We start from the raw sequence: 13,360 nt of genomic DNA on the forward strand, positions 1-13,360 counted from the left end.
ATTGCTTTGCTTCCACCCACCTGTGTCTGCTCTTCCTCTGCCTGGCTTCCCTTGCTTCTCTCCTATTGGTCTTCCGGTTCCTTCTTCCCCTGCTCTTGTCCTATGGCTGTGCCCCTTCTCCCTGCTGATGTCAGACGCCAGCACTTTATCAGCTGAGCTCTCCCTGGACTCCATGCTTCGGCTTCTACTTGGGTAGGTGTTTCTAACTCTGTAGTCTGCTTCTTATCTACTGGTACCTCGTTGCTGACTTTGCCTGTACCTGGATTACCCTCAGTGGCGTACCAAGGGGGGGCAGTGGGGGCGGTCCGCCCCGGGTTCATGCCGCTGGGGGGTGCCGCGGCACGTGCCTGTCGGCTCCAAGTTCGCTACGCAAACTTCGCTGGTTCACTGCAGCTCCCTCCCTCTGCCCTGGAACAGGTTACTTCCTGTTCCGGGGCAGAGGGAGCTGCAGCAAACCAGCGAAGTTAGCGTAGCGAACTCAGAGCTGACAGGTGCGCGCCGCGGCACCCCCCCCCCCACAGCGGCGTGCACCCACGGGAGGGCGTGCTGCACCCGGGGGGGGGCGCATCAGCGATCCGCCCCGGGTGTCATCGAGGCTAGGAACGCCACTGATTACCCTTCTGCCTGCCTACTGACTTTCACCTGCGTCTGGATTACTCTCTTGCCTGCCTACTCACTTTCGCCTTACTCATGTGTACATGGCTAAATGACCCTCTTACCAATAACTGGTGAATTTAGTTGATGTACATTTTTCAAAAACTACCTCCTGGTGCTTAGAGTGAATTTTCAGAGCTGGAAACCTAACTTGTCATTTAGGCAAAATCAAGCCATATTTATTTGAAAGCTGTGATGGATGTGGGTTAAAGCACATACAATTTTGACTTGTATTCTCCAAATGCTGTTTTTAATGTTTTAATTTTTTATCATAATCTGCAGAGAACAGCTTTTAATTAAACTTTGATCTGTAAATTAATTACATTATCTACCTCCTCAGTCTCTTCAAGCTTTACCACATATTCTTTCTTGTCTGCCTCCTTCAAAGTATTACTTCCTGTATATAATGCCTATCACAATGCCAGGAAAAGAATTGCATTTCAGACATCAGATCTATTTCTTCAAATATCAATTCTATGCCAGAGGGAAATTTGTGGCAAAGACTATTTTGGTCAGAATTCTATTCAGTATTATATGCTCAAAATGTAGTTTTCTACCACTTCCAGGTAAGGGAGAAAACATGGTTCACCAGAAACTCAACCACCATGAGATAAAGACAAAGAAAAAAACCTGGAACCCAGGAACCTGGTCATCCTCACACCCAGATAAGGAAATGAACCAGCAGCCCAGAGACTACGATACCATCATACACAGATAAGGAAAAGAACCTGGAACGCAGACAGATACCATCACATGCAAATAAGGAAATGAACCTGGAACCCAGAGATTTGGATACCATCCAACACAGCTATGGAAAAGAACCTGGCACTCAGAGACTCGGATACCATGACACACAGATAAGAAAATGAACCTGGAACCCAGAGACTCAGATACCATCACATACAGATAAGGAAAAGAACCTGGAACCCAGTGACTCAGATACCATGACACACAGATAAGAAAATTAACCTGGAACCCAGAGACTCGAATACCATGACACACAGATAAGGAAATTAACCTGGAACCCAAAGACTTGGATACCATCACATACCGATAAGGAAAAGAACCTGGAACCCAGAGACTTGGATACCATGATATACAGATAAGAAAATTAACCTGGAACCCAAAGACTTGGATACCATGATATACAGATAAGAAAATTAACCTGGAACCCAAAGACTTGAATACCATCACACACAGATAAGGAAATTAACCTGGAACCCAGAGATTCGGTCACCATCACACACAGATAAGGAATTTAACCTGGAACCCAAAGACTCGGATACCATCACACACAGATAAGAAAATTAACCTGGAACCCAGAGACTTGAATACCATCACAGACAGATAAGGAAATTAGCCTGGAACCCAGAGACTCAGATACCATCACATACCGATAAGGAAAAGAACCTGGAACCCAGAGACTCGGATACTATGACACACAGATAAGAAAATTAACCTGGAACCCAGAGACTCGAATACCATGACACACAGATAAGGAAATTAACCTGGAACCCAAAGACTTGGTCACCATCACACACAGATAAGGAAATTAACCTGGAACCCAGAGACTCGGATACCATCACATACCGATAAGGAAAAGAACCTGGAACCCAGAGACTCGGATACCATTACATACAGATAAGGAAATTAACCTGGAACCCAGAGACTCGGATACCATGACATACAGATAAGGAAAAGAACCTGGAACCCAGAGACTCGGATACCATGACACACAGATAAGAAAATGAACCTGGAACCCAAAGACTCGGATACCATCACACACAGATAAGGAAATTAACCTGGAACCCAAGGACTTGGTCACTATCACACACAGATAAGGAAATTAACCTGGAACCCAAAGACTCGGATACCATCACATACCAATAAGGAAAAGAACCTGGAACCCAGAGACTCGGATACCATGACACACAGATAAGAAAATGAACCTGGAACCCAAAGACTCGGATACCATCACACACAGATAAGGAAATTAACCTGGAACCCAAGGACTTGGTCACTATCACACACAGATAAGGAAATTAACCTGGAACCCAAAGACTCGGATACCATCACATACCGATAAGGAAAAGAACCTGGAACTCAGAGACTCAGATACCATGACACACAGATAAGAAAATTAACCTGGGACCCAGAGACTCGAACACCATCACACACAGATAAGGAAATTAGCCTGGATCCCAGAGTCTCAGATACCATCACATACCGATAAGGAAAAGAACCTGGAACCCAGAGACTCGGATACTATGACACACAGATAAGAAAATTAACCTGGAACTCAGAGACTCGAATACCATCACACATAGATAAGAAAAAGAACTGCAGTGCTGAGACTTTGCCACTATCATATATAGAGAAGGAAGGGAAAGGTGAGGCCTGGGATTAGCTCACTATCACAACGGATGCAATATGTGATCAATATGTGCTGAAGTGTAACAGAATATGTTTGTGTATTGGGGGTGGGGTGGGATGGATATGATAGATGCATGCATGCATGGAGTGGGAATGAGAGGGATGCAGGAAATACACTTAAGCTGGAGTGGAGGAGTAGCCTAATGGTTAGTGCAGTAGGCTTTGATTCTGGCAACCTGGGTTCAATTCCCACTGCAGCTCCTTGTGACCTTGGGCAAGTCACTTAACCCTCCAATACCCCAGGTACAAAAACTTAGATCGTGAGCCCTCTAGGGACAGAGAAAGTACCTGCATATAATGTGTACAGTGCTGCATATGTCTAGTAGCGCTATAGAAATGATTAGTAGTAGTAGTGCAGAGAACAGTAGGGGATGCATGTATTGCATGTCAGAGAACTGAAACAGATAGGATGGGGTGCATGGGTGTTGAGTAAGGGAGTAAAGAGATATCCGTGTGTTGGAACAGAGAAGAGAAATGGAGTGTTTGTGGACTGGGGGAGTGGGAAGTTATGGGGTGCTTGTGTTTTGGGGGAGTAAGGAGGTATGTAGTACTTGAATTTTTAGAAGAGGAGGTGCTATGGCATGTGGGAATGATGGCCGATTGTACACTTGCATCTTTGATATGTGAAGAAGGATATGGTGCCTGAGTTTTGGGGGTTGGGTACTTGAGAGTTTACATTTTGGGAAGTGAGGAGATATTGGCTGCTTGGTGCTATAATACCTGAGGTTTGGAGGAAGTATGGGGTACTTGTATGTTGGGAATAAAAGGAATGTAGAATTTTTGCATATTTGGAAAGTGAGGGGTAAGATGTGTATTTTTCTGGGGTAACAGGGAGTTATAGGTGCCTGTATTGAGGATACAGATAATTTGGAGGGTTCTACTACTCAGATGAGTTCTCACCAGGGAAGATGGTGACATCTTCACCAAACTGTGCTGCCAAAATTTCTTCCAACTCTGCCACTGTTTTTGTTTGCACATCAAAGGGGCTGGCATTGCGTCCTAGCCTGGCTTCCGTGCGCCATCCCCCATTCTTCAACTGGCAGAAGAAAGCACTCCAGAAGAAGCTTGGGACATTGACTCGGCCATGGATCCAAACACCCTGCTGTACTGTGGCCCCTGAAGGGATGACCCCAGTTACCACATGGGTCTCGGAACAAGATGGGAGGATGCTGCTGCGTAGGAAGTTTTCATACTGATTCCATGATCCGCTGTTCAGTTTGGACTCCTTAGGTGCCATGTTGGTGTAAGTGAAGGTGGCAATCTGGGCTTCACTGCTATGGTGCTGGCTGGGGTTCAGATGCCCACGAGTGAGGCCCGAGTTTCTATAGTCATTATTCACTGCCTGACTCTCCTCAAACTGCTCTAGATTGTTCTGGACCAGACTGGTAGAAGCCTGTTGCATGTCCGGTTTCTCTATTCCTGCAAGCTGAAAAGAGAAGAAAGGGGAATTCATGAATTGATACAGAACCTGTATAAATGCTGTGGGTCACAGGCCTCCTGTTCAGGACAGCTGAGTGCTCTGTGTGTGGTGGTGGTGACCTCCAAGGAAGTTGAATTGACAGGAGAAGGCATGAGCGTGCTTGGCCCATTATCTGTCCTGAAACCAGTAGGCGGAGCTTGCCGCCATATTGAGTCACCCAAAACAAAAGCAATCACTTATTAGAAATAAGGACTACCTATGTGTGGCTTGGCACGGACCAATAGTTTGCTTTGTTTTGAGTATATCAAGATGGCAGCTACAGCTTCAGCCTTGTCATGTGATGCCGTCTCCTGTCAATTCATGGTGACCTCAGCAGGACTGGACCTTATGGGCCTGATCTGTGAGAAGTTCAGAAAGTGCCTGTTTTAACTTAAGCACCTGTGTAAAATAGACTCACAGATCCTAGCCCAGTACCGCATAAATGATGACACACAGATGTACACTTGCCCCAAAGGTGTCCTGTACAAGTGCATTTTATACAATGACTGCAGGTCAGCCTCTGCGCCACCAGACTATACCCCAAGAACACCCACACGAAGACTGCTGAAAGCAGACACATATGCTCTGTGCATGTCCTTTTAACAAATGTGTAAAAAAATCCCTTGTATGTGTAAAAGAAGCTTCACACGTCCCCTACAATGACTCTGTCACTTAGTGCTATATGTGTAACAGTGTGAAGGAAAGACATATGGCAGTGGCATAGCCAAAGGTGGGCCTGGGTGGGCCAGGGCCCACCCGCTTTTGACTCAGGCCCACCCAAAATTGCGACACTCTTGCTGTAGTTGGTGGGGATCCCCAAACCTTGCCAGCTGAAGATTTTCTCTCCTTGGGCAGCCAGAGCTCTTCCAAATGTCAGCTAGCAGCACTTGCCTTGAGCTGATGCTGAGACCGGCCCTTCTGCACATGCTCAGTTTTCACACATACAGAATCACTGAGCATGCACGGTCTGCCGGCAACAGAATTAGTTTAAGGCAAGTGCTGCCGGCTGCTGTTTGGAATAGTGCTGGCTGATTGAGGAGGAGGAGGAGGAAATCTTTAGCTGGCAGGGTTTGTGGGTCCCTGCCAGCTCAAGTATTTAATATTTGGGGTTTGTGGGCATGGAGGGGTGGAGAGAGGAGCAAACTGGAGGGGTACTGGGGAGGGGGGGCAAATTCCATGCCCACCCACCTTGGGTTCAGGCCCACCCAAAATTGGCCATCTGGCTACGGACCTGCCATATGGGGATATCAACTGGCAGAGGTCAAACTTCCTGAAACCCACCAATGCCCCAGACTATCAAAGCATTAAGGAAATTCAGGGGTGTAGTTATCAATCTGGGCTACTGTTAAGACGTGTTATTTTATTGTTAACCACAGTTATTAGTAACTAGGTCTAACTGCATAAAATGGGACCAGTGGTAAAACAGCACAAGTTAATGGTAAAATAACCCATCTTAACAGTAGTCCATGTTGATAATTTTCCCCCTTATTGTGAAGAGTTTCAGTCTCTGGTAGCCAGAGCTGATATTGAGATGTCATAATGCCTCATTCCACCAAAAGAGCCAACCTCATATCACACACCACTCTATTGCATGGGGAGAAGTGTTTCAGGACACTGCGTATGACACTTATTCATAACAAACACTGCCCTATTGCATGGTGAGAAGACTCTGGAATGCCACTCTCAACTCTCTCCTCAAAGTGCTTTCTCCTCCAACTCCCCCCTCACTTTCTCCCAAGACTCTAGCTGAGTACTTCCACGAAAAGGTCTACAAGATTAAACTTGAATTCTCAACCAGTTCACCCCCACCTCTCCCTCCCTTAGTCCATTCTCTCAACCCCCAACCCCCGCTTCCTTTTCTTCCTTTCCTGAAATCACTGAAGACAAAACTACACTCCTTCTCTCCTACTCAAAACTAACCACCTGCTCCTCTGACCCTATTCCCACTCATCTACTCAACACTATCTCACCCACTGTCATCCCTTTCATCTGTTATATCCTCAATCTTTCACTTTCCACTACGACTGTTCCCGATGCCTTCAAACATGCCATAGTAACACCACTCCTAAAGAAACCCTCATTGGACCCTACCTGTCCCTCCAACTATCGCCCCATCTCCCTCCTCCCTTTCCTATCCAAGATGCTTGAATGTGCTGTTCACCATCGTTGCCTCGACTTCCTTGTTTGTCTGTATTGCTTAGATTGTAAGCTCTTTTGAGCAGGGACTGTCTCTTTGTATCAGGTATTCAGTGCTGCGTGCGTCTGGTAGCGCTATACAAATGCCAATAATAATTCTTGATCCATTTCAATCTAGCTTTCGCCCCCGTCATTCAACCGAAACGGCGCTTACTAAAGTCTCCAACAACCTGCTCCAGGCCAGATCCAAAAGGCTTTATTCTATCCTCATCCTTCTTGATCTATCTGCTGCTTTTGACACAGTCGATCACAGCTTACTCCTCGATACACTATCCTCGTTTGGTTTTCAAGGCTCTGTTCTTTCTTGGTTTTCTTCTTCTCTCTCCAAACGTACTTTTAGCGTATACTCTGGTGGATCCTCCTCCTCTTCTATCCCACTGTCAGTTGGTGTACTGGGACCTCTACTCTTCTCCATCTATACTTCTTCGCTTGGTACTCTGATCTCATCCAACGGTTTTCAGTATCATCTTTATGCCGACGACTCCCAGATCTACCTCTCTACACCAGAAATCTCAGCAGGCATCCAGGCCAAAGTTTCACCATGCCTGTCTGACATTGCTGCCTGGATGTTTCACCGCCATCTGAAGCTAAACATGACCAAGACTGAGCTTCTCATCTTTCCACCTAAACCAATGTGTCCTCTCCCCCCTTTCTCTATTTCTGTGGATAATACGCTCATCCTTCCCGTTTCATCAGCACGTAACCTTGGGGTCATCTTCGACTCCTCCCTCTCCTTCGCTTCACATATTCAACAGACTGCTAAAACTGTCGTGTCTTCCTCTATAACATCACCAAAATTCGCCCTTTCCTTTCTGAGTATGCAACCAGAACCCTCATCCACACTCTTATCACCTCCTGCTTAGACTACTGCAACTTGCTTCTCACAGGTCTCCCACTGAGCTATCTCTCTCTTCTTCAATCTGTTCGAAATTCTGCTACACGACTAATATTCCACCAGTGTCGTTATGCTCATATTAGCCCTCTCCTCGAGTCACTTCATTGGCTCCCTATCCGTTTCCGCATTCAGTTCAAACTCCTCTTACTGACTTACAAATGCATTCACTCTGCAGCTCCTCAGTATCTCTCCACTCTCATCTCTCCCTACATTCCTTCCCGGGAACTCTGGTCACTGGGTAAATCTCTCTTATCTGCACCCTTCTCCTCCACCGCTAACTCCAACTCCGTTCCTTCTATCTTGCTACACCGTATGCCTGGAATAAACTTCCTGAGCCAGTACGTCAAGCCTCATCTCTGGCCATCTTCAAATCTAGGCTAAAGACCCACCTCTTCGATGCTGCTTTTAACTCCTAAACCTTCAACTGTCCCCTATCCCTGATATGTCCTGTCTGTCCTAACCCTTATCCCTTACTTGTTCTGTCTGTCTGTCATAATTAGATTGTAAGCTCTATTGAGCAGGAACTGTCTCTCCATGTTCAGGTGTGAAGTGCTGCGTACGTCTGGTAGCGCTATAGAAATGATAAGTAGTAGTAGTAGTAGTAGTAGATCAGTCCTCATTCCCATCCACCCTCCCCAGCTCCCACCCACACCTAGCTCAACTCTTCATTTATAGTCAATTATTCTAATTCGGAGAACAAGAGGAGAGTTTTCATTAGAGTTTTAATTACATTTAATTAGTTTCTGAGAAGCAAATGCTAAATAAATTACACCATATAATCTTAAAGCTCTTTATATTCATCTGATATCCATAGTACCTTAAGAAGTTTGAACTAAACAACTCCATAATGTGCAACTTTCTTTAAATTAGTCACCTTACTTTTTAACTCCTCTTACTCTCTTACTTGTCTATATGTTCCATTTTTACTTATACCCTACACTGTCAATTAAAATGTTCTCTTACGTATTGTGTTGACATTTAAGTAGTATACTATCCACCTTATAATTGAAAGAGAAAAACGCCTAGATTTCGACCCAAATCGGGAGATAGACGTTTATCTCACAAAACGAATAAATCGGTATAATGGAAATCCGATTTTGGACGTTTTCAACTGCACTCCATCGCGGAAGCGTACAAAGTTGATGGGGGCGTGTCGGAGGCATGGCGAAGGTGGAACTGGGGCGTGGTTATCGGCCGAGGAGAGATGGGCGCCTTTCGCCGATAATGGAAAAAAAGTATACGTTTGTAGCTAGAATTTAGGGCACTTTTCCTGGACCCTGTTTTTTCACAAATAAGGCCCCAAAAAGTGCCCTAAATGACCAGATTACCACCAGAGGGAATCGGGGATGACCTCCCCTGACTCCCCCAGTGGTCACTAACCCCCTCCCACCACAAACCATGATGTTTCACAACTTTTTATTTTCACCCTCAAATGTCATACCCACCTCCCTGTCAGCAGTATGCAGGTCCCTGGAGCAGTTGTTAGGGGGTGCAGTGGACTTCAGGCAGGTGGACCCAGGCCTACCCCCCCCCTACCTGTTACAATTGTGCTGTTTAATGCTTAGTCGTCCAACCCCCCCAAACCCACTGTACCCACATGTAGGTGCCCCCCTTCACCCCTTAGGGCTATAGTAATGGTGTAGACTTGTGGGCAGTGGGTTTTGAGGGGGATTCGGGGGGCTCAACACACCTGGGAGCTCTTTTACCTTTTTTTTTGTTTTTGTAAAAGTGCCCCCTAGGGTGCCCGGTTGGTGTCCTGGCATGTGAGGGGGACCAGTGCACTACGAATCCTGGCCCCTCCCACGAACAAATGCCTTGGATTTATTCGTTTTTGAGCTGGGCGCTTTCATTTTCCATTATCACTGAAAAACAAAACGCCCAGCTCACAAATTGTCGAATAAAACATGGACGTCTATTTTTTTTCGAAAATACAGTTCGGTCCGCCCCTTCACGGACCCGTTCTTGGAGATAAACGCCCATGGAGATAGACGTTTTCATTCAATTATGCCCCTCTATGCCATACTTTGTATTGTTATTTGAATAATTTTTACTGCTGTAATTGTCTGTTACTCATTTTTGATTTATTCTTATTGTACACCATCTTGAGTGAATGCCTTCAAAAAGGCGGTAAATAAATCCTAATAAATAAAAAATATTAAGATGGAGACAGCAGTCCAGGAGTGAGAGAGGTGCTATCCAGTGTCACATGTATGATTATCTCCCAGTTGGTGAGGGGTTATATGTGTGTAGCTGTCAAAGAACAAATCCATTCTCTTGAGGCTAGAGTAGCAGCCTTGGAGGAGCAGAGGGAGACAGAGAGGTACATAGAGGAATCCTACATGGACGTTGTAGAGAGGGGAGGCGGCGTTGCAATAATATACAAATCCTTCTTCACAGCAGAACCTGTCGCTAAACACACATCCTCAACAATTGAAATCCTGGCACGCAAAATCACCGACAAAACACTAACTGACCAACTATGCATCACATTATTCTACCTCCCTCCAGGAAGCTGAACAAACGCCCAAATGATTTCATGGACTTCATATTAGACATATGCACCAATCACCCAAATGTCCTATTAATAGGTGACATAAATCTTCACCTAGAAAAACAAAATGACACAAACACCAGAACACTAATGAACTTCATAAACCAAAGAAACTTTATAACAGCATAAGGAGTCTCATCGCAAACAAAAGGACACCAATTAGACATACTAGCCCACAGATTCTCATCGAGTAACAACCAAATATTAACAAATCACACATGGGAAGAGGTACCATGATCAGACCACAGCAAGCTCACTTTCACACTATAATGGAAAGAAAGCGGCAAGAAAAGAGAGTGAAGAACCCAACACACATTCACAACTAGAGGAAAAGTAGACAACCACACATTCTGGAGAACAACAATAAATGAACTCAATGACATAGGACCCCAGGAGAAACACTTCATGAGAAACCAGGAAAAACAATGAATACACACTAAACAAAATAGCACTACTCAAAACAAATATCACAAAACAACCACGTCCCTGCTTTAATGACAAACTATTACACATGAAGAAACTCTGTAGGAATTTCGAAAGAGTATGGGCCAAAAACAAAACAGATGCAAAGAAAACCATATGAAGAAAAGCCATAAGAACATACACAAACAGCATAAAGAAAGCAAAAGCAGAACACTATAGTACATATACAAACCTCAAACACACCAATAGGAAAATAGTATTCAAACTCATGAAAAAACTACTGAATACCCAGAACATATTGACAACAACTGAAACACCACCAACTGCAGACGAGCTTGCACAATACTTCAAAAACAAAATAACAAACACAAGATCAAACCATGCAAAACCACAAATAAACATAACAGACTACCTACAGGACTTAGCCGAGATTGGGTGGCGGAGCCGGTGGTGGGAGGCGGGGCTGGTGGTTGGGAGGCGGGGATAGTGCTGGGCAGACTTATACGGTCTGTGCCCTGAAGAGGTAGGGTATATACAAAAAGTACCACATATGAGTTTATCTTGTTGGGCAGACTGGATGGACTGTGCAGGTCTTTTTCTGCCGTCATCTACTATGACTATGACTGCGAAACACACGACAACCACACCGTAGCAGACAGAATATGGACCACGTTCAAACCACCCCAACTAGACACAGTAAAGACACTATTGGCAAAATACGTGCATGCATACCGCCTACTTGACAAATGCCCCAACTACATGATGAAAACCCCACCAGACTGGTTCATCGAGACCTCACCAAATACATCACACACATGTTTGAAAGAGGTCTAGTAACACAGCAACTAACGGAATACTTGACAAAATTCTCAATTCTTCATAAATCCCAATCAGGTTTCAGACCACAACACAGCACTGAGATGGTCATAACCACCCTGATAACAAAATTCAGAAGCATAATATGCCAAGGACAAAACGTATTACTACTGTAATTCGACATGTCAAGTGCGTTTGACCTAGTAGACCACACCACACTAATGACACTGCTTGACAACATAGGAATCAGCAATGCATTGACAACATGGTTCGATGGCTTCACAAAAAGACTAGATCCTACATTGTAAAGATGTCCAACCAAACATCAGCCTCATGGATCTCTGAGTGCGGGGTACCACAGGAATTGCCAATATCACCAATACTGGTCAATGTAATGATGGCGCCACTCTGAAAAAAACTGGAATTAATGAGTTCCAACCCATTTATATACGCAGACAATGCCACCATCTTCATAGCTTTCCAAAACAATATCACAAACATACAGGACAAATAAAAAAAGGATTGGATCTCATGGAAGAATGGGCAACAACTTTCAAACTCAAACTGAACCGAGACAAAAGCAAATTCCTAGTTTGTTTACTCTTTCCAAAAATACTAGGACTAGGGGGCACGAAATGAAGCTACGAAGTAGTACACTTAAAACAAATTGGAAAAAATATTTCTTCATTCAATATGTAATTAAACTCTGGACTTGATTACCAGAGAATGTAGCAAAACTAGTTAGTTTAGCAGGGTTTAAAAAAGGTTTGGATAGCTTCCTAAAAGAAAAGTTTAAAAGCAATTACTAAAATGGACGGGGAAAACAGGATGCTGGGCTTGATGGACCTTCGGTCTTTCTCAGTATGGCAATATTTATGTAAAGTCTCAGGACACTGGATCTGACATTTATTACTACCTCTCACTGCCCTATTGCATGGTGAAAAGTGTCTGAGGACACTGCGTATCACACTTATTAGTATCACATACTGCTCTATTCCGTGGTGAGAAGTGTCCCAGGACACTGGGTCTGACACTTGTTCATACATCACCAGGTCAATCACTGCACAATGGGGAGCAGCAGAACTAGGAGTCATCAACACAGTTGTGCTTGTAGCAATAACCTATCCCAACAAAACTGAGTTTCCTTCAATTCTGTATAATATGCAGTTTAGAGAAGCTCATCAGGACAGGAAGCACCTACCATTGGCTCCAGATACCAGTTACTGGAGGAGATGTCAGGTCTGGATGTGGTAGATTGCTCCAGGATATATGCTGAGTAGATGGGGATGCGTGCATTCTGATCATAAAGGGTTGCATAAAAGCAAACACCCCTGAGACGCTGACAGATGCGGGCAGTACTGCTGGAATTCAGCCCCCTGGGTTCCTCTCCCAGGTGGAAAGATTTCCCACATGCTGGGATTTCAGAGAAGCTCTGAACCACCTCCCCTTTCGCTATCCAGGTAGCCAGGATTATGAGAAAGAGAGTCATAGAAACAAAAGTATGTGCCATAATTTGCACCTCCATCCTCAAGACCTCTGTGTCCCAAAGTTAATAACAACCTGCTTACTCTGTCTATCCCAACAGCTTTTCCTTCAGCTGTGATAACTCCCAGGCCCTCACTATCTCCCAGGCCCTCACTATCTCCTTTCTCTTGAACACCAGCTGGGATATTTCCCTGTCCTCATGTAAGTTTGTTCTCATAAACATTGCTATAAGGTGATAAGCTTTTTAATGGACAACCCGGGGGCTCTGTACAACCAGGATGGCCTGAGGGCTTCAGGGCAGTGCTGTGCACCATGGAGAAGCCTGGAGCAGTGCCATAAACCCAGGAGTAGCCTGAAGGCTCAACGGCAATGTCATAATATCGCTTCAATGGCTGGGGTCTCAGCAGCAGTGCCGTACACCCAGCAGCAGCCTTCTTCCCTTCTTTGA

General features: G+C 44.9%; 1 protein-coding gene across 1 annotated transcript; it reads right to left on the reverse strand.

The window, feature by feature from the left end:
* Positions 1-3,967: 3,967 nt before the first annotated feature.
* Positions 3,968-12,952, reverse strand: LOC115461780 (endonuclease domain-containing 1 protein-like). Its single transcript, XM_030191826.1, has 2 exons — positions 12,629-12,952; positions 3,968-4,513 (listed from the first exon to the last, which is right to left on the reverse strand). The coding sequence occupies exons 1-2, from the start codon at positions 12,950-12,952 to the stop codon at positions 3,968-3,970; spliced, it is 870 nt and encodes a 289-aa protein (XP_030047686.1).
* Positions 12,953-13,360: the final 408 nt, after the last annotated feature.

Source organism: Microcaecilia unicolor, chromosome 2 (assembly GCF_901765095.1).
Source record: "Microcaecilia unicolor chromosome 2, aMicUni1.1, whole genome shotgun sequence".
Classification (NCBI taxonomy): Eukaryota; Metazoa; Chordata; class Amphibia; order Gymnophiona; family Siphonopidae; genus Microcaecilia; species Microcaecilia unicolor.